The sequence below is a fragment of the Hemitrygon akajei genome, chromosome 3, assembly GCF_048418815.1.
Source record: "Hemitrygon akajei chromosome 3, sHemAka1.3, whole genome shotgun sequence".
Lineage (NCBI taxonomy): Eukaryota > Metazoa > Chordata > Chondrichthyes > Myliobatiformes > Dasyatidae > Hemitrygon > Hemitrygon akajei.
Genome location: NC_133126.1, coordinates 205,388,327 through 205,412,302, shown reverse-complemented (window position 1 = coordinate 205,412,302; position 23,976 = coordinate 205,388,327). Strand labels below are relative to the sequence as shown.

Here is a 23,976-nt window from a genome sequence, read left to right as displayed (position 1 = left end):
GGCAGCAGTGCATTGTTAAAAATAATTTTTAAAAACTATAAATTACAACAAGTAATATATATATTTTAAAAAGAAAATTAAATAACTAGTGCCAAAAGGGATGTTGTGATAACTCACGTAGGGGCTCGCTAATTTCTACAGATGTACCATGAAGAACATTGTAACTGGTTACTTCACTGTCTGCTATGGACGGGCCACTGCACAGGATCAGAAAAAGCTGCAGAAAGTTGTAAACTCAGCCAGCTCCATCATGGGCGCCAGACTCCCCAGCATCAGGGACATCTTCAAAAGGAAATGTCTCAAAAACACAGCATTCAGGACCCCATCACCCAGGACGTGCCCTCTTCTCACCGCTACCATCAAGGAGGAGATACAGGAGCCGGAAGACACAGGATTGGCTTTTTACCCTCCACCGTCGGATTTCTGAATGGACAATGAATCCACGAACACCATTTTTCCTGTCTTTTTGCGCTACTTATCCAATTTATTATACATAATGAAATTTATAGTTTTAATTAGTATGTATTGCAATGTGCTGCTGCCTTAAAACAACGAATGTCACAACGTGCTGGTGAAATCCAGCTCGGTTCTGATTCAGGTTTGGTGAAACTCAGCCGTGGGGAATGAGTCTGAGCCGTGGTTGCTTGCATTCAAACGGAAATTGCCAAGGGGAGATGGAATTAACGTGTATTGGTTCTGAGGAGCGGATAGGAGGGAACCTGTTCCTTCAGTAGAGATATTGTCTGGAGGGCTTCAGTTAAAGGATAGTTTAGAGGGAATTGGTGGAAGGGTTGAAGGGCAGTCCAGTGAATTGTTTGCACCCAAAGATTGGTGAGGACAGAAATGCACAGGATGTTCAAATGGTGCATCATGCATACTTGTAGCTCTTCAAGTATATATCAAGTACCACTTGAATTTATGTTGTAATATTATCTTATAATTTATGTTGCAGCTTTATACAACTCTCTGGCTGCTTCTGGAGTATTGCGTTCAGTTCTGGTCACCCATTACAGGAAGGATGTGGAGGTTTTGGAGAGGGTGCAGAAGAGGCTTACCGGGATGCTGCCTGGTTTAGAGGGCGTGAGGTTGGACAAACTTGGGTTGTTTTCTCCAGAGCAACGAAGGCTGAGGGGAGATCTGTTAGAGGTTTATAAGATTATGAGTGGAATAAATAGAGTGGACAGAGAGTATCTTTCTCCCAGGATTGAAATCTCTAATACTGGAGGGTATGCATTTAAGTTGAGAGGGATAATTTCATAGGAGAAGCGATGGGCAAGTTTTGCCCACACTGAATGGTAGTTGTCTGGGATGTGCTGCCTGAGGTGGTGTTAGAGGCAGACACATTGGAGACTTTTTAGAGGTGTTTAGATAGGCAGATGGATGTGAGGAAGATGGAAGGATATGGACACTGTGTAGGCAGAAGAGATGAAGAGATTAGTTCAGTTAGCCATTTGATTGGTTCAGCACAACATTGTGGGCCGAAGGGCCTGTTCTAGGTGAACATTGCCCTCACCCTATGTTCTGTCTGCTATAAATCTTTTCCCTCTTTCCTTTAACCTTGCTTTCACTATCTGACCCTGGGAAAAGTACTGATTATCAACCCTAATGCCCTTCATTACATTCTATATCTCCATGACGTCACCTCTCATCCTCCTCAGCACCGGTGACAACAAACCCAATACCATCCAATCTCCCCTTTGTTTCAGGCCAAACCCGGTGAATTCCCCTGCTCTCTTTCCAGCGATACCACATGCTTGCTGTGGTGTGGTGATCGGAACTGTGCACAGTTCCAAGCATTGTGCTTTGGACAGTTGCATTTGGATGTGGCACTCACACAGTCATTGACCATAAGACATCGCAGCGGAATTAGGCCATTCGGTCCATCCAGTCTGCCCCACCATCCCATCACGGCTGATTTATTGTCCCTCTCAACCCTTTTCCTGCCTTCTCCCCATAACCTTTGCCACCCTGAATCAAGAACCTATGACCGTCCACTTTAAAAGTGCCCCATTCAAGACACGTCAGGGTGATGGTAATAGAGAAGCATCAATCTGGGGAAAGGTACAAGGCCACCTGAACATGCCTCAGAGCTTAGTGCAATCTATCGTGAAACACTATGAGAACACAGCTAGGCTAGGCGGCCCCTCTAACCTCAGTCACCAAACAATGGCAGGTGTAAGAGAGGCTACCGTGACACCACCAGTCACTCGGAGTGACTGCAGAACTCGGTGGCTGTAACTGGCGATGAAGTTGATGGCTGCACTATCTCTAAGGCCTTGCACAAAAAGGGTATTTGTGGAAGAGTGGCGAGGAAAAAACCCTGGCTAAAAAAAACACATATCCTTGTCCTTAAAGAATTTGCACAGCGTCACTTAAAGATGTGGTGGGATGAAACTAAAGTGGAATTTTTAGGCAGTACGCGTGGCATAAATGTAATACCACGTAACTCTATAGAGTATCATGGAGGTAGCACCATGCGTTGCGATGCTTCCCAGCAGCAGGGACTGGAAATCTGACCAGGATTGATGGGAAGCTTAGTGTTGCTAAATTCAGAGAGGTTGTGCTAGCCTCTGCTAAGAAGCTTAAACTGGGGGGAGGTTCGTCTTTCAGTAGGACAACGACCTGCACATTGCCAGAGCAACCATGAGTGGCTTCAAATGAAGAAAATTGAAGTCCTTGAGTGGCCCAGTCAGAATGCTGACCTTAACCCAATTGAATATCTCTGGCAAGACCTCAAGATTGCTGTCCAACGCCGCTCCTCGATTAACCTGGCACAGCCTGGGCAATTGTGCAAATCTTGCTCCATCGTGTTGTGCAAAGCTAATAGGGACAACCTAGAAGACCACTGGGTGTGAGTGGTGGTTTAATTAAGTACTAGGCAAAGGGGGATGAGTACTTTTGAACTGCTGACGTTTCAGTTTTTGAAGTTTCACTTTCTCATGCTTTACAATTTTCTCTATTTGTTGGCATCCACTGTGAAAAAAATGAGCATGAGATTCACAAATAAAAATTTGACATGGTTGTAATACGTATTCATTTACATGAACAAAGGTGGGGGGGATTAAATGATTTATAAAGGAACAAAACATATATTGATTGTGTGTCCATAAAGTGATGCAGGGCCCAGGAGTGTTTGTATATAAGGTGACTCTGACAGGAAATGATACAGTAGTGGAGGTTGTGGGTGTGGAGGGGTGGGTTAGTGGGTGGAGGTGTTGATCAGCCTCACTGCTTGTGGAAAGTAACTGTTTTTGAGTCTGGTTGTCCTGGTGTGGATGCTACGGAACCTCCTCCCTGATGGGAGTGAGCAGGGTGAGTGGGATCCTTCATGATAATACCAACCTTTTTGGCACCTTTCTGTAGAGTATGTAACACCTCTAGACCAAGACTGCCATTGCAGGGAAGGTTCCTGAGCTTTCTTACTGCTGGGCAGACCCAAAGTTAGGCGGGGCTCTGTCAAACTAGCCTCAGAAAGGCTACGTTGATCACTAAGAACCCCATCACCCAGGACGTGCCCTCTTCTCATTGCTGCCCTCAAGAAGAAGATACAGGAGCCTGGAGCCTGGAAACACATTCAGTGTTTCAGGAACAGCTTCTTCCCCTCTGCTATCAAATTTCTGAATGGACATAGAAACATAGATGATAGGTGCAGGAGTAGGCCATTCGGCCCTTCGAGCCTGCACCGCCATTCAGTATGATCATGGCTGATCATCCAACTCAGAACCCTGTACCTGCTTTCTCTCCATACCCCCTGATCCCTTTAGCCACAAGGGCCATATCTAACTTCCTCTTAAATATAGCCAATGAACCGGCCTCAACTGTTTCCTGTGGCAGAGAATTCCACAGATTCACCACTCTCTGTGTGAAGAAGTTTTTCCTCATCTCGGTCCTAAAAGGCTTCCCCTTTATCCTTAAACTATGACCCCTCGTTTTGGACTTCCCCAACATCGGAAACAATCTTCCTGCATCTAGCCTGTCCAATCCCTTTAGAATTTTATACGTTTCAATAAGGTCCCCCCTCAATCTTCTAAATTCCAGTGAGTATAAGCCTAGTTGATCCAGTCTTTCTTCATATGAAAGTCCTGCCATCCCACAAATCAATCTGGTGAACCTTCTCTGTACTCCCTCTATGGCAAGAATGTCTTTCCTCAGATTAGGGGACCAAAACTGCACACAATATTCTAGGTGCGGTCTCACCAAGACCTTGTACAACTGCAGTAGAACCTCCCTACTCCTTACCCAAATCCTTTTGCTATGAATGCCAACATACCATTTGCCTTTTTCACCGCCTGCTGTACCTGCATGCCCACCTTCATTGACTGGTGTACAATGACACCCAGGTCTTGTTGCATCTCCCCTTTTCCTAATCGGCCACCGTTCAGATAATAATCTGTTTTCCTGTTCTTGCAACCAAAGTGGATAACCTCACATTTATCCACATTAAATTGCATCTGCCATGAACTTGCCCACTCACCTAACCTATCCAAGTCACCCTGCATCCTCTTAGCATCCTCCTCACAGCTAACATCACCGCCCAGCTTCGTGTCATCCGCAAACTTGGAGATGCTGCATTTAATTCCCTCGTCTAAATCATTAATATATATTGTAAACAACTGGGGTCCCAGCAGTGAGCCTTGCGGTACCCCACTAGTCACTGCCTGCCATTCTGAAAAGGTCCCGTTTACTCCCACTCTTTGCTTCCTGTCTGCCAACCAATTCTCTATCCACATCAATACCATACCCCCAATACCGTGTGCTTTAAGTTTGCACACTAATCTCCTGTGTGGGACCTTGTCAAAAGCCTTTTGAAAATCTAAATAGACCACATCCACTGGCTCTCCCCATCCACTCTACTAGTTACATCTTCAAAAAATTCTATAAGATTCGTCAGACATGATTTTCCTTTCACAAATCCATGCTGACTTTGTCCAATGATTTCACCTCTTTCCAAATGTGCTGTTATCATATCTTTGATAACCGACTCTAGCATTTTCCCCACCACCGATGTCAGACTAACCGGTCTATAATTCCCCGGTTTCTCTCTCCCTCCTTTTTTAAAAAGTGGGGTTACATTAGCCACCCTCCAATCCTCAGGAACTAATCCAGAATCTAAGGAGTTTTGAAAAATTATCACTAATGCATCCACTATTTCTTGGGCTACTTCCTTAAGCACTCTGGGATGCAGACCATCTGGCCCTGGGGATTTATCTGCCTTTAATCCCTTCAATTTACCTAACACCACTTTCCTACTAACATCTATTTCCCTCAGTTCCTCCATCTCACTAGACCCTCGGTCCTTTACTATTTCCGGAAGATTATTTATGTCCTCCTTAGTGAAGACAGAACCAAAGTAGTTATTCAATTGGTCTGCCATGTCTTTGTTCCCTATGATCAATTCACCTGTTTCTGACTGTAAAGGACCTACATTTGTCTTCACCAATCTTTTTCTTTTCACGTATCTATAAAAGCTTTTACAGTCAGTTTTTATGTTCCCTGCCAGCTTTCTCTCATAATCTTTTTTCCCTTTCCTAATTAAGCACTTTGTCCTCCTCTGCTGGTCTCTGAATTTCTCCCAGCCCTCAGGTGTGCAGCTTTTTTTGGCTAATTTATATGTTTCTTCTTTGGACTTGATACTATCCCTAATTTCCCTTGTCAGCCACAGGTGCACTACCTTCCCTGGTTTATTCTTTTGCCAAACTGGGGTGAACAATTGTTGTAGTTCATCCATGCGATCTTTAAATGCTTGCCATTGCATATCCACCATCAACCCTTTAAGTATCATTTGCCAGTCTATCTTAGCTAATTCACATCTCATACCTTCAAAGTTACCCTTCTTTAAGTTCAGAACCTTTGTTTCTGAATTAACTATGTCACTCTCCATCTTAATGAAGAATTCCACCATATTATGGTCACTCTTACCCAAGGGGCCTAAGCCTTCCTCATTGCTCAATACCCAATCTAGAATGGCCTGCTCTCTAGTTGGTTCCTCGACATGTTGGTTCAGAAAACCATCCCGCGTGCATTCCAAGAAATCCTCTTCCTCAGCACCTTTACCAATTTGGTTCACCCAATCGATATGTAGATTGAAGTCACCCATTATAACTACTGTTCCTTTATTGCACGCATTTCTAATTTCCTGTTTAATGCCATCCCCAACCTCACTACTACTATTAGGTGACCTGTACACAACTGCCACCAGCGTTTTCTGCCCCTTGGTGTTATGCAGCTCTACCCATATCGATTCCACATCCTCCAGGCTAACGTCCTTCCTTTCAATTGTGTTAATCTCCTCTCTAACCAGCAATGCTACCTCACCTCCTTTTCTTTCCTGTCTATCCCTCCTGAATATTGAATATCCCTGGATGTTGAGCTCCCATCCTTGGTCACCCTGGAGCCATGTCTCTGTGATCCCAACTATATCATATTCATTAATTACTATCTGCACATTCAATTCATCCACCTTGTTAAGAATGCTCCTCGCAATGACACACAAAGCCTTCAGGCTTGTTTTTACAACACTCTTAGCCCTTATACAATTATGTTGAAAAGTGGCTCTTTTTGCCCTGGATTTGCCTGCCTGCCACTTTTACTTTTCACTTTACTACTTTTTGCTTCTACCCTCATTTTACAGCCCTCTGTCTCTCTGCACTTGTTCCCATCCCCCTGCCACATTAGTTTAAAGCCTCCTGAACAGCAGTAGCAAACACTCCCCCTAGGATATTGGTTCCAGTCCAGCCCAGGTGCATGAACACTGAGTATTTTTTTCCTCTCTTCTTGAACAACTTATTCGATTTTTTATATATGTAGTTATTGTAATTTATATATTTTTATGTACTGCTGCCACAAAACAGCAATCTCAAAGCATATGTGGTGAAGTTAAACCTGATTCTGATATCCAGTAAAAGGGAATGAAAAGAGCCTGAAACTGACATTGCTGATGTTCTGTGTCGTAGAGTACACAGCAGCTTTGTACCTGGATGTTTTGATACGTCTCCATTTCTAAATCAAATGCTGCAAAGGAGACAGGTTGTCTGAGAAATTGTAGTCTTAGGTTTGTTTCTCTCTCTCTCTCTCTCTCTCTCTCTCTCTCTCTCTCTCTCTCTCTCTCTCTCTCTCTCTCTCTCTCTCTCTCTCTCTCCTCTCCCTCTCCCTCTCCCTCTCCCTCTCCCTCTCTCTCTTTTTTTTCACCCCCCTTGGAACTTTTCATGTTTTGTTGTTTTACAACATTGTCCTTTTGGAAGGACAAACCAGAAGACTGAGTACAGGATTAATGGTCAATTACTTAAGAGTGTGGATGAACAAAGGGACCTTGGGGTTCAAATCCATACATCCCTCAAGGTCGCTGCACAGGTTGATAGGGTGGTTCAGAAGGCTGGGCTTCATTAACAGGGGGATTGAGTTCAAGAGTAGAGAGGTCATATTGCAATTCTACAAATCTCTGGTGAGACCGCACAAAGTATTGTGTTCAATTCTGGTCACCGCATTATAGGAAGGATGTGGAAGCTATGGAGAGGGTGCAGAGGAGATTTACCAGGATGTTGGCTGGTTTGGAGAACAAGTCATATGAAGCAAGGTTAGCAGAGCTGGGACTTTTCTCTTTGGAGTGTAGAAGAATGAGAGGGGACTTGATTATGAGAGGCATAGATAGGGTGGATAGTCAGTACCTGTTTCCCAGGGCACCAATAGCAAACACCAGAGGGCATATGTACAAAATTAAGGGAGAGAAGTTTAGGGGAGACAACGGGTAAGTTTTTTACACAGAGGCTTGTGAGTGCCTGGAATGAATAGCTAGGGATGGTGGTGAAGGCTAAAACATTAGAGGTATTTAAGAGCCTCTTGGACAGACAAATGGATGAAAGAAAAATGGAAGGTTATGGGGTAGTGTGGGTTTAGTACTTTTTTTTAAGGATTATATGGGTCGGCACAACATGGAGGGCTGAAGGACCTGTACTGTGCTGTAGTGTTCTATGGTTCTCACACTGGATTTAAAATGGCTTTTTTTTACACTGATCAACTGAAAAGACTTCCTTGTGTCAAAGCAAAAACAAATTTCTACAAATTGGTCTAAATTTATTACAATTATTAAACACAAAATAATTGATTGCATAAACATTCACCCCCTTCAAGTCAGTATTTCGTAGATGTACCTTTGGCAGCAATTATAGCCGTGAGTCTGTGTGGATAGGTTTCTGTCAGCTTTGCCTATCCAAACACTGCAATTTTTCACCATTCTTCATTACAAAACTGCTCAAGCTCTGTCAGATTGTATGGAGATCGTGAGTGAACTAACCTTTTCAAGTGCAGCCACAAATTCTCAATTGGATTGAGGTCTGAACTCTGACTTGGCCACTCCAGGATATTAACTTTGTTGTGTAGCTTTGGCTTAATGCTTAGGATCATTGTCTTGCTGGAAAACAAATCTCCCAAGTCACAGTCCTCTTGCAGACTGCATCGTTTACCTCCAGGATTTCCCCGTATTTTGCTGCATTCATTTTACCCTGTACCTTCACAAGCCTTCCAGGACCTGCTGCAGTGAAGCATCCCCACAGTATGATACAGCCACCACCATGCTTCACAGTAGGGATGGTGTGTTTTTGATAATATGCAGTGTTTCGCCTACGCCAGTAGCGTTTAGTCTGATGCCAAAAAGATCACAGAACCTTCTTCCAGCTGGCTTCAGGGTTTCCCACATGCCTTCTGGCAAACTCTAGACAAGATTTCATGTGAGTTTTTTGCAACAGTGGCTTTCCTTTTGCCAGTCTCCCATAAAGCTACGACTGGCGAATCACCCAGGCAACAGTTGTACGTGCAGTCTCTCCCATCTCGGACACTGAAGCTTGTAAGTCTTCCACTACTACTACATCAACACAGGCCTAGGGAGCCGTCGTCGGGCATGATGACGGACTCTCCACTCCTCCCTCTCCCTCAGTGTGTTCAATTCATCTACATTAGCCACGCCACTATCGTGGAGCGTGTTGACCACAGTCTTGGGAGGGTGTCCAGGGTTCATCCTCTCATGCTTGGGCTCCCATGTGATGACTAGGCTGGCAGGTAGCTCAGGGTGGCGTAGACACTGCCCCGCTAGTTACAGTCTTCTCGAATGGATTTTAGTAGTGAGCATCGGTAGGTCATCATAGAGCTCGACGTTCGTCATGTGCTGTTGCCAACTCACGTCAAGAGCCATCCGGAGAATTTGTGTTTAGCAACCATCCAGTGACTTTCACATGGTCTTGGTGAGTGTCCACGTCTCGCATCCATATGTGAGAATGGACTCTATGACTGCTATGAAAATCCTTTTTGAGCCTCTGGTTAGGTTCAACCTCCAGATTTCCTTCATGTCGTTCATAGCCCTCCACACCAGCGCCTTCTGTATCTTTATGTCCTTTTCTGAACTCCTCATTCTTGACCCGAGGTACTTGTAGTCTAAGACTTTCTTAACAGTATCGTTCTTTATGGTCTTGAGAGTACATTCATCGCAGTTGAACGCCATGTACTCTGTCTTTTTAGCATTTAGGTGAAGTCCAACTTTATTGCACTCAGTTTCCACTTTTGTCAGTAACTCCTCCAGATTTGTCACAGGTCTCCTGATAGCCTTTCTCTCTAGTCTCCTTCTTGCACGGTCACTCAGTTCTTGAGGACGGCTTGCTCTAGGCAGTTTTACAGCTGTGCCACATTCCTTCCATTGCTTGATGATTCACAACTATAGTCTAAAGGATATTCAGTGACTTGGAAATTTTCTTGTATCCATCTCCTGACGTGCTTTTTGCAGAGTTGCTTGGAGTGTTCTTATGTCTTCATGGTGTAGTTTTGCCAGGATACTGACTCACCAGTAGTTGGACCTTCCAGATACAGGTGTAATTTTACTACAGTCAATTGAAACACCTTGACTGCACACAGGTGATCTCCATTTAACTAACTATGTGACTTCCAAAACCAATTGGCTGCAGCAGTGTGTATCATAATGGTGTATCATATTAACGGTGGTGAATATTTTAATATCAATTATTTTGTGTTTTATATTCATGATTAATTTCAATCACTTTGCAGAGATTTGTTTTTACTTTGTTATGAAGGAGTCTTTTTCTGTCGATCAGTGTCACAAAAGGCAAATGAAATCCTCCGTCACTCAATGTTGTAAAACAATAAAATATGAAGAGCTTCCAAGGGGAGTGAATACTTTTTATAGGCACTATACATATACAACTAAGTAAATAGTACAAAAAGAGCAAAAGAAGTAGTGAGCTAGTGTACATGGAATTATTGCCCATTCAGAAATCTGATGTTGGAAGGGAAGAAGCTGTCCCTGAAACACTGAGTGTGTGTCTTCAGGCTCCTGTATCTTCTTGGGATTTCATTGAGATGCTGGCTAATGAGGAAAAGGATTGTCCTGGGTGATGGGGGTCCTTAAGGACACATGCCACCTTTTTGAAGCATTGCCTTTTGAAGGCGCCTTCGATGCTGGGGAGGCCAATGCCCATGAGTTTCTGGTCCTGTGCAGTGGCCCCTCCATACCAGACGGTGATGCAGACAGTGGAAGAGTCCGATACATTAGGGACATTTAAGAAACTCAGATAAACACATGGATGATGTTAAAATGGAGTATTATGTAGGAGGGAAGTTAAATTGATCTAGAGTAGGGTAAGAGGTCAGCACAACATCATGGCTGAAAGGCCTGGACTGAGGTGAATACTGAAAATTCTCAGCAGTCAGGCAGCATCTGAGAAGAGGAAAACAGGTTGCTGACCATTGATCAGAGTTGCTGAATCGTGAGGCTAATTTACCAAATGGTCGCTGATAGTAAAATGCTGCATTTTGAACAGTGCCTCTGTGGAAGCAATGCTCAAAGTAAATTTATTATCAATGTACAGTGGATTCTGGTTATCAAGCCTTTGGTTAATCAGTACAGCCATTTATTTGGGACAACTGTTAAAGCTATATCAAGAAGATTTGAGACTCTGTGCCACTAGATTGGGTTAGTGTACTTGTGTGGCCATTGGACTACAATCTATTGACTCCCACCGAGCTTAGAGCGGTCAGTTTTTAAATAGCATCCATAGCGTGGGTGTTCAAAAAGCAGTGATTTTTGTCAGTGATAGTTGGCAGGAAATAAGAAGAAAAATAACTTGGAGCTGTTTTGTTCTCTGTGGTTTCAAGCATTCAGTATTGGAGATGCTGAAATGACCAGGAGTGGAAATGAAACAGTTTCACTACTTCACCAAGTTAGGAATTGTGAAGGTATCAACTATCATCTCAAGTGTTACAATGAAAGTGAAGACTTGGAGGATGCAATCATCAAAAACATTATGTGAAGGCAGTCCATTATCTGTACTAGTTATTTGCTCTGATTTTGTTCATTTACTATCAATCAAAACAACACGGTGGATAAATTCCTCCGTTGATAACTATTAGGAACTAATGCACCATTTTCTGGTACTGTAAATGTATTGGTAGTGTTCCAATTTGTTCTGTATTTCATTTAAATACATAAACTGTTACCCAGTTAAACGTAGTTTGTCTTCTTTTTTATACCTTTTAATTATTTCATTGAGATGCTGGCTAATTGTGCCAAAATGTACTGGTCCCAATGTGTCCGCTGTGTCTCTATATCAGCATGTACAACCCAGAGATTCCTTCACAGTCAAATCAAAGAAACTCAATAGAGTCAATGAAAGGCCACGGACAAGACAGATAAATAACCAAAGTATAAAAGACAGTAAACTGCAAATATAAAAAGAAAAAGAAACAAAATAATAATAAGTAAATAAGCAACAAATATCGAGAACGAGGTGAAGAGTCCTTGAAAGTGAGTCCATAGGTAATGGGAACAGTTCAGTGATGGGGTGAGTGAAGTTATCCCCTCTGGTTCAAGATCCTGATGGTTGGGGGGTAATAAATGTTCCTGAACATGGTGGTGTGGGTCCTGAGACTCCTTCTTCCTGATGGCAGCAGCAAGAAGAGAGCATGTCTTAGGTGGTGGGGGTCCCTGATGATGGAGGATGCTTTCCTGCGACAGCTCTCCATGTAGACGTACTCAATGGTGGGGAGGGCTTTACCCATGATGGACTGGGTAGTATCGGCTACTTTCATTCCAAAAAAATCTAAACATTTTGACGGTTGTGAATTGCAGAATGGAATTTATCGGTGGAGCTGTTTAACTCGCTTTTCTGTGCAGAGCAGGCAAAAATAATTTTTCATAGTAGACCACTACAATGCGTAATGAAATCAATCTGAACTGTGAATACTTTAGGAACACACAAAATGCTGGGGGAACTCAGCTGATCAGGCAGCATCTATAAAAATGAATAAACAGTTGACGTTTCAGGCTGAGTCCTTTCACCAGGACTGAGAAGGAAGAGGGAACATGTTGGAATAAGAAGGTGGGGGGAAAGGACTGAGGACAACCTTGAAGGTGATAGGTGAGACCAGGTGGGTGGGAAAGGGGGATGCTGGGAGGTGATAGGTGGAAAAGGCAAAGGGCTGGAGGAGAAGGAATCTAATTGGAGAGGAGAGTGGGCTCATCGTTCCAAAAGAGGCCATGGACTGACATGTCAGAACGGGATTTGGGATTGGAAGCAGCTTTAGAGAGAATTGTTGTGCATAACCTCAGATATTATTCACAGGCAGTGCAAATGAGAACATTGTTAATGCCATCACACACATGTTGCTGGAGGAGCTCAGGACTGGAAAGGAAGGTGGCAGAAGACGGCGGGGAGGGAAAGGAGTACAAGCTGGCAGGTAATAGGTGAAACCAGGTGAGGGGAAAATCCATGGGTGCGAAGGATTTTGAAATAAGAAGCTGCGAGTGGATAGGTGGAAAAGGTAAAGCACTAAATTGGAGATGAAGCTGATGGGAAAGGAGAGTGGACCATGGGAGAAAAGTAAGGAGGAGGGGAAGCAAAGGGAGGTGTTGGGCAGCTGAGGAAAGGAGTCAGAATGGGAAATGGAAAAATGAGGAGGTAGGGAGAGTCATTACTAGAAGTTGGAGAAACCGATGCTAGTACCATTAGGTTGGAGGCGGTGCAGAGGGAATATGAGGTTTTGCTCCCCAGATGGAGTTTGGCTTCATCCAGGCAGTGGAGGAGAGCATGGACTAACAGGTCAGAATGGCAATGTGTCCATCACTAACGCCATGTTTTCTTTCTTTCTCTCTCTGCCCCCTGTAGCCTCAGTTCACGAACTTGGGGCTCCTCAACAGTATGGAGCAGCAGATGCCGAATGGGTCATCGTCCACAAGCCCTTACAGCAACGAGCACCCCACCAGTGTGACGGCACCTTCTCCGTATGCCCAGCCCAGCTCGACCTTTGAAGCTCTCTCCCCATCACCAGCCATCCCGTCCAATACTGACTATCCAGGCCCACATGGCTTTGATGTGTCATTCCAGCAGTCCAGCACGGCCAAATCTGCTACGTGGACGGTAGGTGATCTCAATGTCAGTTTGATTTTTGCAATGCCTGTGGCCAATGTTTCATGATTCAAGAATGTTTACTGTCATTTCCAGTCCACAAGTGTAAAGGAGAAGAAAGTAATTGTTACTCTGGATCCAATGCAGCACAAAAAAGCAATACGATAATAATAATTAAAAACACAAATAACTGTGTTCATTGTAAATGGAGATGAGGAGGAATTTCTTTAACCAGAGGGTGATGAATCTCCGGATTTCATTGCTACAAATGGTGGTGAAGAACAAGTCATTGGACATATTTAAAGCAGAGGGTCATAGGTTCTTGATTCAGGGTGGCAAAGGTTATGGGGAGAAGGCAGGAGAATAGGGTTGAGAGGGACAATAAATCAGCCGTGATAGAATGGTGGGGCAGACTCGATGGGCCAAATGGCCTAATGCTGCTGCCAAGTCTTATGGTCCTGTGGTTATTGACTGTGGGAGTTGCCATATCCAAATGTAACTGTTCAAAACACAATATTTGTAACTTTGTGTACGGTCCTGATCACCACACTGATGATGACGGTAGAGCAGTAGATGTAGTGTATATGGACTTCAGCAAGGCATTTGACAAGGTACCCCATGCAAGGCTTATTGAGAAAGTAAGGAGGCATGGAATCCGAGGGAACATTGCTTTGTGGATCCAGAACTGGCTTGCCCACAGAAGGCAAAGAGTGGTTGTAGACGGGTCATATTCTGCATGGAGGTCGGTCACCAGTGGTGTGCCTCAGGGATCTGTTCTGGGACCCTTCGCGATTTTTATAAATGACTTGGACGAAGAAGTGGAAGGATGGGTTAGTACATTTGCTGATGACACAAAGGTTGGGAGTGTTGTGGATAGTGTGGAGGGCTGTCAGAGGTTACAGCAGGACATCGTCAGGATGCAAAACTGGGCTGAGAAGTGGCAAATAAAGTTCAACCCAGATAAGTGTGAGGGGGTTCATTTTGGTAGGTCAAATATGATGGCAGAATACAATATTAATGGTAAGACTTAGCAGTGTGGAGGATCAGAGGGATCTTGGGGTCTGAGTTCATAGGACACTCAAAAATGCTGCGCATGTTGACTCTGTGGTTAAGAAAGCATACAGTTCATTGACTTTAATCAATCATGAGATTGAATTTAGGAGCCGAGAGGTAATGTTGCAGCTATATAGGACCCTGGTCAGACCTCACTTGGAGTACTGTGCTCAGTTCTGGTCGCCTCACTACAGGAAGGATGTGGAAGCCATAGAAAGGGTGCAGAGGAGATTTACAAGGATGTTGCCCGGATTGGGCAGCATGCCTTATGAGAATAGGTTGAGTGAACTTGGCCTTTTTTCCTTGGAGCGACAGAGAATGAGAGATGACCTGAAAGAGATGTGTAACATGCTGAGAGGCATTGATGGTGTGGATAGTCAGAGGCTTTTTTCCCAGGGCTGAAGTGGCTAGCACAAGAGGGCACAGTTTTAAGGTGCTTGGAAGAAGGTACAGAGGAGATGTCAGGGGTAAGTTTTTTACTCAGAGAGTGGTTAGTGCATGGAATGGGCTGCTGCCGACAGTAGTGAACATGGATACGATAGGGTCTTTTAAGAGACTCCTGGACAGGTACATGGAGCTCAGAAAAATAGAGGGCTATGGGTAACCCTAGGTAATTTCTCAGGTAAGGACATGTTCAGCACAGCTTTGTGGACCGAAGGGCCTGTATTGTGCTGTAGGTTTTCTATGTTTCTACCACACCACAGGAAGCATGTGGTATCATTGGAAAGAGAGCAGAGGTATTCACCAGGATTGGCCTGAAACAAAGGGGAGATTGGATGGTATTGGGTTTGTTGTCACTGGTGCTGCAGAGGATGAGAGGTGACGTCATGGAGGTGTAGAATGTAATGAAGGGCATTAGGGTCGATACTCAGTACTTTTCTGGAGTTACAAAGCATAACATGATTAAACACCAGTATATTGAATTAGAATTGATAGCTAAACAGGAAGGAGTGGTGTGTCTTTAATATTTCAGTAATATTTGCATAATATTGTAAATATATTGTTTGATCAGCATTCTTTGTTAGTTTAATTATTTTCTAAATGGAGAGAAAATTCAAAAATCCAGGGTGCAAAGGGATTTGGGAGTCCATGTCAAGGTTAACTTGTAGGTTGAGTCAGTGTTAAGAAAGACAATTGAATGTAAGCATTCATTTCAAGAAGACTATGATATAAAAGCAAGGATATAATGCTTGCTTTATAAGCCATTGGTGAGGCCTAATTGTGAGCAGTTTTGGGCCCATAGAGAGGGTTCATGAGAATGATTCCAGGAATGAAGAGAAATGAGGAGCGATTGATGGCTCTGGATGTGTACTCTCTTGGAGTTTAGAAGAATAACAGGAGATTTCATTGTAACCTATCAAATGTTGAAAGATACAGATAGAGTAGATTTGTAGAGAATGTTTCCTATGGAAAACACAACTTTGAGGCTGTGCCCTCTGGTCAGAGGGCACAGCCTCAAAGTGGAGGATAGTCCATTTAAATGGAGATAAGGAGGAAGTATTTAGCTAGAGACTGGTGAATTTGTTGCCACAGGCAGTGTGGAGGCCAATTCACTGGGTGTAATTAAAGCAGAGGTTAATAGTCAGGGTATGAAAAGTTACGGAAGAAGGCAGGAAAATGGGGTTGAGAGGAAAATGGATCAGCCATGATGAAATGATGGAGCAGACTCAATGGGCCAAATGGCCCTTCTTCTGCTCCTATACCTTACAGAAAAATAAGAATTCTACACCCTAATCCAACACTAGGAAAGGAGCAGAGGGACGCTGGCCTAAAGGAGACAAATAGGATTATGGTTGCTGAGGGTTAGAGTAGATAGGAATCATGGCTGCTATGAATGGATTAGGCTGAGGGCTAGAGTAGATAGGCATCATGGTTGCTATGGACAGATTGGGCCAAAGATTAGAGTAGATAGGCATAACAGTTGCTATGGATGGTTTAGGTTCAGGGTTAGAGAATATAGATGCTACTTGGCCAGCTTAATTCCTCCAGCATTTTGTGTGTGTTGCTTGGATTTCCACCATCTGCAGATTTTCTCTTGCTTGTGAGGGAGATGGTCTCTTTTTTTCTCCAGGAAGTGAGAGGATAGGGTTTTGTTTCTAATTGTGAGAGCATCATCAGCCTTGCAAAGCAGGCAGCTGGCTCCATGTGGGCTTTCCCAGTGGCCAGCCATTTTAATTCCTATCCCCATCCCTGTTCTGACATGTTGGCCACTGGTCTCCACTCCTGCCACAGTCAGAGCAACACTCTCGTCTCCTGTCAGATTCCTTCTTCTCTAGCCCTTTACCTTTTCCACCTTTCACCTCTGAGCTTCACCTCCCCCTCCCGCCTTTCTTGCGGCTTCACCTATCACCTACAGCTTGTCCTCCTCCTCCTCCCCACACCTTCTTAATCTGGCATCTTCCCCCTTCCTTTCCAGTCCTGACGAAGGGTCTCAGCCCAAATATTTGGCTCTCTGTTGCCCTGACCTGCTGAGCTTCTCCAGCATCTTGTGTGTTGCTCTGGATTTCCTGCATCTGCAGAATCTCTTGTGTTTAGAATCCAGCCAAACATGAATTGTAAGTGTGAATGCAAGCAGAAGGTAACAGATACCGGGCGAAATGTATAATTTACAGTGAATAGAGGACAAAGAAGGAATGATTGATAGGTGTGAACAAAACCATGGTTAGGCCATAATTGGAGTCTTAGGGTTACTTCCAGCCATGAGCAGAGTTAGATGACATTGATTGGAATTGAGCAGAGTTACGAGGAGATAGTGTGAACTCTTTACAATAGAGGAGGTACAGGCATGCCCTTTTCTCATTGCTACCATCAGGGAGGAGGTGCAGGAGCCTGAAGAAACACTCTCAATGTTTCAGGAACAGCCTCTTCCCCTCCACCATCAGATTTCTGAATGGATAATGATCCATGGACACTTCCTATTTTTCCCTGTCTTTTTACACTGTGTATTTCATTTATTTTTTATATGTAATTCATAATTGTAATTTACATTTTCTGTTGTGTATTGCGATGTTCTGCTGCCAGAAAACAACAAATTTCACGACATCCTGTATTCCAGTGATATTTAAAAATTTCATGACATATGCCACTGATACTGAACCTGATTTTGGTTCAGATTTTGAAAGTTTTTAAAATGTTATCTCTTTGAAATGAATAAGGAAAGGTATTCCTGCTGCAGGGAAAGGATAAGGAGGGCTGAGAGAAGCACACCCTGTTTGTGAGTGTCTTGAAAGTTTGGTCTGGGGAGCGCTGATTAACTGAATCTTTTTGGGGTCTAGTTTTTGCCGTTTTAATTTGTCTTTAACTTCACTGGAGCAGTGGAATCAAGTAAGATATTTATCCTTTCCCTACAAAATCAGTGTTTTAGAATGATTGTTCAACACTTGGATCTAATAGCTGTCTGGTTGGTAAGCCTTCCCAATAAAGTCATAGAAAAAGGCTTTTTGGCCCATCTAGTCCATGACAAGCCATTAAACTGTCTAGTCCCATCAACCTGCGGCTCCATACCCCTCCTGTCCAAGTACCTATCTAAATTTCTCTTAAATGTTGAAATCAAATCACTTGTGCTGGCTGCTCATCCCACACTCTCACCATTCTCTGACTGAATAAATTTTTCCTTGTGTTTCAATTAAATATTCACGTTTAACCCTTGCCCTCTAGTTCTCGTCTCACCCAGCCTCAGTGGAAAAAGCCTTCTTGCATTTACCCTATTTATAGCCATCATAATTTTAAATACCTCTATCAAATCTCCCCTCATTCTTCTGTGCTCTTTGAGTCCTAACCTATTCAGGCTTTTCCTATAACTTGGATCCTCAAATCCTGGGAACATCCTTGTAAATTTTCTCTGCACTCTTTCAATCTTATTTACATCTTTCCAGTAGGTAGGTGACCAAAACTGCACACAATACTCCAAACTGGGCCTCACCAATGTCTTAGACAACTCCAACGTATCATCCCAACTCCTGTACTCAGTACATTGATTTATGAAAGCCAATGATGCCAAAACTTTCTTTATGACCCTATCTGACTGTGATGTCACTTTCAATGAATTATACATCTGTGTTCCTAGATCCCTCTGTCCTCACAGTCCTCAGTGCCCTACTGCTCACCATGTAGGACCTAGCCTGGCTTGTCCTCCCTAAGTGCAATGCCTCACACATGTCTGCACTGAATTCCATCCGCTCACCCCACCCCCCAGTCTCAGATCTGCTGATCCACTTAACCGTGTTATCATCCAGGTGACAAACAACACCAGTCAGAGAGGCAACCCTATACTACCACTCCCTGGTGATGGCCTATAGATGGTCTGGTTTTACAGTCCACAGCACATCAAAGGGCCTTGCAATATCCTTTTCCTTTCATTTGTAGAATAGGATTGTTACTGGCAAGGCCAGTAGTTGTGGTCAGTCTGGTGACCATACATGGTCTCCTTGCTCCAGGATCTGGAATGACATTACAAGTTCTAACAGATATGAAGCTGAAGAAGAAAAAAAGCTAATAGCTTTCTAACCCATTTACAGAAAGTTAAACAGAGCAATACATCTGCAAGAGATTAGCATAAAAACTAAACCATTCCACACTTTGGCACTCCCTTTGTCAGGTCAACCATGAAGATTGCATCCTAGCTGTCCACATGATACGCAAGCCAGGACAGTACGATATGGAGAGCAATGGGTGCCCATGTAGCAGGCTCCGCTCCCCACTCAGCTGAACGGCAGAGGCACATACAGTTTGGGAACAGTGGTGTTGCAAGAGTTGCCAGCATTTAAATATAGTATTTTTAAATAGCCATTTTAAAGTATAAATATTATAAAGTATATTTCATTGTGTAATATTTATGCATATTGATAACAAGACTCTCAGACACAGGAACAGAATTATGCCATTCAGCCCATCGAATTTGTACCACCATTCCATCATGGCTGATTTATTATCCCTCTACTGCCTTCGAATGTAGACTAATGAAGGACCTATCAACCTCCGCTTTAAATACACTCAATGACTTGGCCTTCACAGCCGTCTGTGACAATGAATTCCATAGATTTACTACTTGGAGGCGGTCATTTTAAAGTGGAGGTTGATAGGTTCTTGGTTACTCAGGGTGTCAAAGAGAACACAGGAAAATGGGATTGAGAGGATAATAAATCAGCTATGATGGAGAGGAAGAGAAGACTCGATGGGCTGAATGGACCTAATTCTGCACACGTATACCAGCAAATGAAACAACGTTCCTCCGGACCGTGCTGTACACACAGTACACACATATACCAGCAAACGAAACAGCATTCCTCCGGACCGCACTACACACACCATACGTATAACTCAAAGACAACACACAAAGAAATACTGCCTTGTAAATTAACAAGTAATATGGTGCGAATACGATATGTTACAGAGTAGACAGTGTAACACGACTGGTGCTTCATACGTGACGAGACTGGGTGGCAGCAGGGAGTTCAGTATCTCACAGTCTGGGGGAAGAAGCTGTTTCCCATATTAACAGTCCTTGTCCTAATGCTACAGTACCTCCCTGCCTGATTGTTGGGGTCAAAGAGATTGTTGGACAGATGAGGGGGATCATTGTCAATGCTAAAGGCCCTGTGTTTGTAGCCGTCCTGATAAATATCTCTACTGGGTGGGACAGAGACCCCAGTGATCCTCCCAACATCCTCACAATCCTTTGTAGGGACTCACTGTCAGATGCCTTGCAGTTCCCGTACTGGACGGTGATGCAGCTAGACAGGATATTCTCGATGGTGCTCCTATAAAGATTGGTTAGAATTGTGCGTCGTTGTCTAACCCCCTTCCTCAGGATAATACATTTAAATCAAGACTATAGTTTTCATTCAAAAGCTTGAGCAAAAAGCAAGATGTGGCTTGTACAGAACATCTGCTACCAGCCCATTCAGCATGTGACACGGTATGAACTTGTTTATGCGCTGAGACCTGTTACGACTTGTTTTTCACATCAAATTGCTCTAAACATGAGAATCTATAGACTTCTCAGTCCTTTGGAATGTGTCAGCATTCTAATAAAAAAATGTCAAAAAATGGAAATCAGAGAAGGATGAAAATCAAATACACACACACACTTGGCCTTGCCCTTCCTCTCTCTCACTCCATCATGTGCACAAATCCACACGCATATAATAATGACATCGTTACGCCAAAGGGGGAAATGGAGTCCGTAGAACACAGAACAGGAACAGACCCTTCAGCCCTCAGTGTTGTGCCAAACAAAATCATCAAATAGCCAACTAAACTAGTCCCTTCTGCCTACACAATGTCCATATCCTTCCATTTTCCTCACATTCATGAGTCTATCTAAACATCTCTTAAAAGCCTCTAATGAATCTGCCTCCACCCACCACTCCAGGCAGCCACCACTCTCTAAATAAAAAACTTGCCCCTCCCATCTTTAAAATTACCCCCCACCTTAAATGCACGCCCTCTCATATTAGACATTTCAACTCTGGGAACAAGGTATTACGCCTCTCATAATCTTATAAACCTTGATCTCCGCCACTCAGGAGGAAACAACCTCTCATTATAGCAAATGCCCTCCTATCCAGACAAGCCCTGTTCTGCACCTCTGCAAAGCCTCTCACATTAGCATACCCATCAGTCTCCCTCTCGTACGTATGTACGTGAACCCACATATAAACAATAAAGAACCACAGAAGATAACATGGAGGAGATGTTCAAATAATTTGCTAGAATTTGGAAAATAAAGGTAAGAAAGACTTCAGCTGGAGTCTTCTTTCACTGTCTTCAGCTTCCCTCATATACAGGAATAACATTTGGTTTGTTGGTTCCTTCTGGTTTTTTATTTCGCATTTCTTTTGTCAGGCATTGGTCAGACCACACTTGGAGGACTGTGAACAGTTTAGGCTTCTTATCTTAGAAAGGATGTGCTGACATTGAAGAGGGTCCAGAGAAGGCTCATGAGAATAATTCCAGGAACAAAAGGGTTAATGCATGAGGAGTGTTTAAAGGCTCTGGGTCTGTACTCACTGGAGTTCAGAAGAATGAGGGGGGTTCTCATTGAGACCTGGTGAATATTGAAAGGGCAGTTAGAGTGGATGGGGAGGGAATGTTTTCTATAGTACCACAGGCAGTTGTGGAGACCAAGTCATTGGATTTATTTAAAGCAGAGGTTAATGGTCTTTTGATTAGCCAAGGCATCAAAGGTTACGGGGAGAAGGCGGGAGAATAAATCAGCCGTGATAGAATGGCAGAGCAGATTCACTGGGCCGAATAGCCTCACTTGATCCAATGTCTTATCGTCTACGGTCTTCTTTGATGTTCTTGTTAACATTGGTAAATCGAGGAGCAGAGGCAAGTTTTGTCCCAATGATATAATTTGGGAACCTTTATCCTGAATGATGAGTGATTGCGGGTAGAAAAGTATCGCTGATCAAATTGAACTGTAATTTAGATGAGGCCGTTTACTTCTGAAGCAGCACTCTGCATTCCCAACACTGGCATATGTAACAGGAGCTCATGTCATTGGAGGAAGGTAATGGCCACATAAATCTCTTTGCATGTTATAATTATTTTTGATTGTGTTGCTTATCGTCCTGCACATTTTCTCTCACTGATGACAGATCTAATCACCTTTCAGCCTGTCCCATTCTATTTTCCCTCTCATGCCTTCTGTCCATGGTGTCCTTCCTCCTTCCCTTTATCCCATGGTCCACTCTCCTCTGCTTCTTTGCGCTGAAGAAATAGATTCTTTTGCCTTTTCCACCTATCACCTCCCAGCTTCTCACTTCATCCCCCTCTCCCACCCATCTGATCTCACCTCTCACCTTCTAGTTTGTCCTGTTCCCAACCCCTACCTCCTTATTCCGGCATCTTCCCCCTTCCTTTCCAGTCCTGATAAAGGGTCTCGGCCTGAAACATCAATTATTAATACATTTGCATAGAAGCTGCCTGACCTGCTGAGTTCCTCCAGCAGTTTCTGTGTGTGTCTCTGGATCTGCAGGATCTGCAGAATATTTTGTGTTTAAGGTTTAAATACTAGTTCAGTCAAAGTGATCATTTTTTGCCCTTTCCTTTCCTTCTGCAAGCCAAGGTTGTTTTTTTTCCCAGACACCAGGCAGGTGTGTGTGAAAGAAAGGCTGTATCAATCTGACACATGAAACAGATTTCAGAATTTGCAGGACATGACACTACTTGCAAGCTATGCGAGAGAGACAAGACCAGAGGCGCCGGAGAACCTAGTAACGCGTTCGTTTTGTGTTGCAACTTGCCTGTGTCTATCGCCCACAGCGTGAGTCTGGATGAGGGAAGCCACCCTGTTCCAAAATCCTACCTGATCAAACCTGTCCTGCCCTGGCTGAGAAACTTTGAAGTAAACAGGAAAATTACTCACCATGGTCATGTGGTTTACTGGAAGATTGTAGCATCGATAATCCAGTAAATTTTCCAAAGCAAACCCATTATTACCACCAATGTTTCCCTGCGCTGGTGAACTTTTCCACCTTTTTGGGATCTCTCCTACACAAATCCAAATCAGAATCAGGTTTTATATCACTGGCATACGTTGTGAAATTGGTTGTTTTGCGCCAACAGTACATAGTAAAAAAATACTATAGATTACAATAAGAAACATATATATTTTTAAAATTTAATTAAATAAGTAGTGCAAAAAGCAAGCAAAAAAAGAAAACTATTAGTGAGGTGGTGTTCATGGGTTAATTCAGAAATCTGACGGTGAAGGGGAAGAAGCTGTTGCTAAAATGTTGAGTGTGTGTCCTCAGTCTCTTGTAACTCTTCCTTCTCATTGGAAGCAATGAGAAGAGGCCATGTCCTGGGTGATGGGGTGCTTAATAATGGATGTCCGCCTTTTGAGGCATTGCCTTTAGAAGGTGTTCTCGACGCTGGGGAGGCTGGTGCCCATCGTGGAGCTGGCTGAGTTTACAACTTTCTGCCGCTTTTCCTGATCCTGTGCAGCGGCCCCTCCAAGCCAGACAGTGATGTAACCAGTTAGAGTGCCCTCCCAGTGCAACTAGAATATAGAACATAGAAATCCACAGCACATTACAGGCCCTTCAGCCCACAATGTTGTGCTGGTCATGCAACCTACTCTAGAAATTACCCGAGCGCATAGTCCTCTATTTTTCTAAGCTCTTTGTACCTATCTAAGAGGCTCTTAAAAGACCCTGTAGAAATTTTTACCATCTGTAGAAATGTGTGAGTGATGACATACCGAGTCTCCTCAAACCCCTAATGAAATATAGCTGCTGTCGTGCCTTCTTTGTAATTGCTTCAATATGCTGGGCCCAAGATAGATCTTCGACACCCCGGAGTCGTAGTTGTCCTGCACCCAGCATCCATGTGCCTGCGCATGGAGCGTGAAGTGCACCAGTCTGTGGCCAGCTCCCTGCTCCGGAGACGACTGACATCTCTCACTAAAGCACCCCTTTACCGAGCTTGCATCATGGCGTGGTAAGGAAGCACCAAAACCCTGGAATGTAAAACCGTACAAAATGTAGTGGATACAGCCCAGTCCATCACA

At 43.7% G+C, this 23,976-nt stretch overlaps 1 protein-coding gene across 6 annotated transcripts in view; it reads left to right on the top strand.

The window, feature by feature from the left end:
- Positions 1 to 23,976, top strand: part of LOC140725797 (tumor protein 63-like) — a 152,842-nt gene that overhangs the window by 33,757 nt on the left and 95,109 nt on the right. For all 6 annotated transcript variants that reach the window (XM_073041721.1, XM_073041720.1, XM_073041723.1 and 3 more), the window contains exon 2: positions 13,164 to 13,415. In XM_073041721.1, the coding sequence (XP_072897822.1) occupies positions 13,164 to 13,415 (252 nt within the window). The remainder of the gene's footprint in view (positions 1 to 13,163; positions 13,416 to 23,976) is intronic.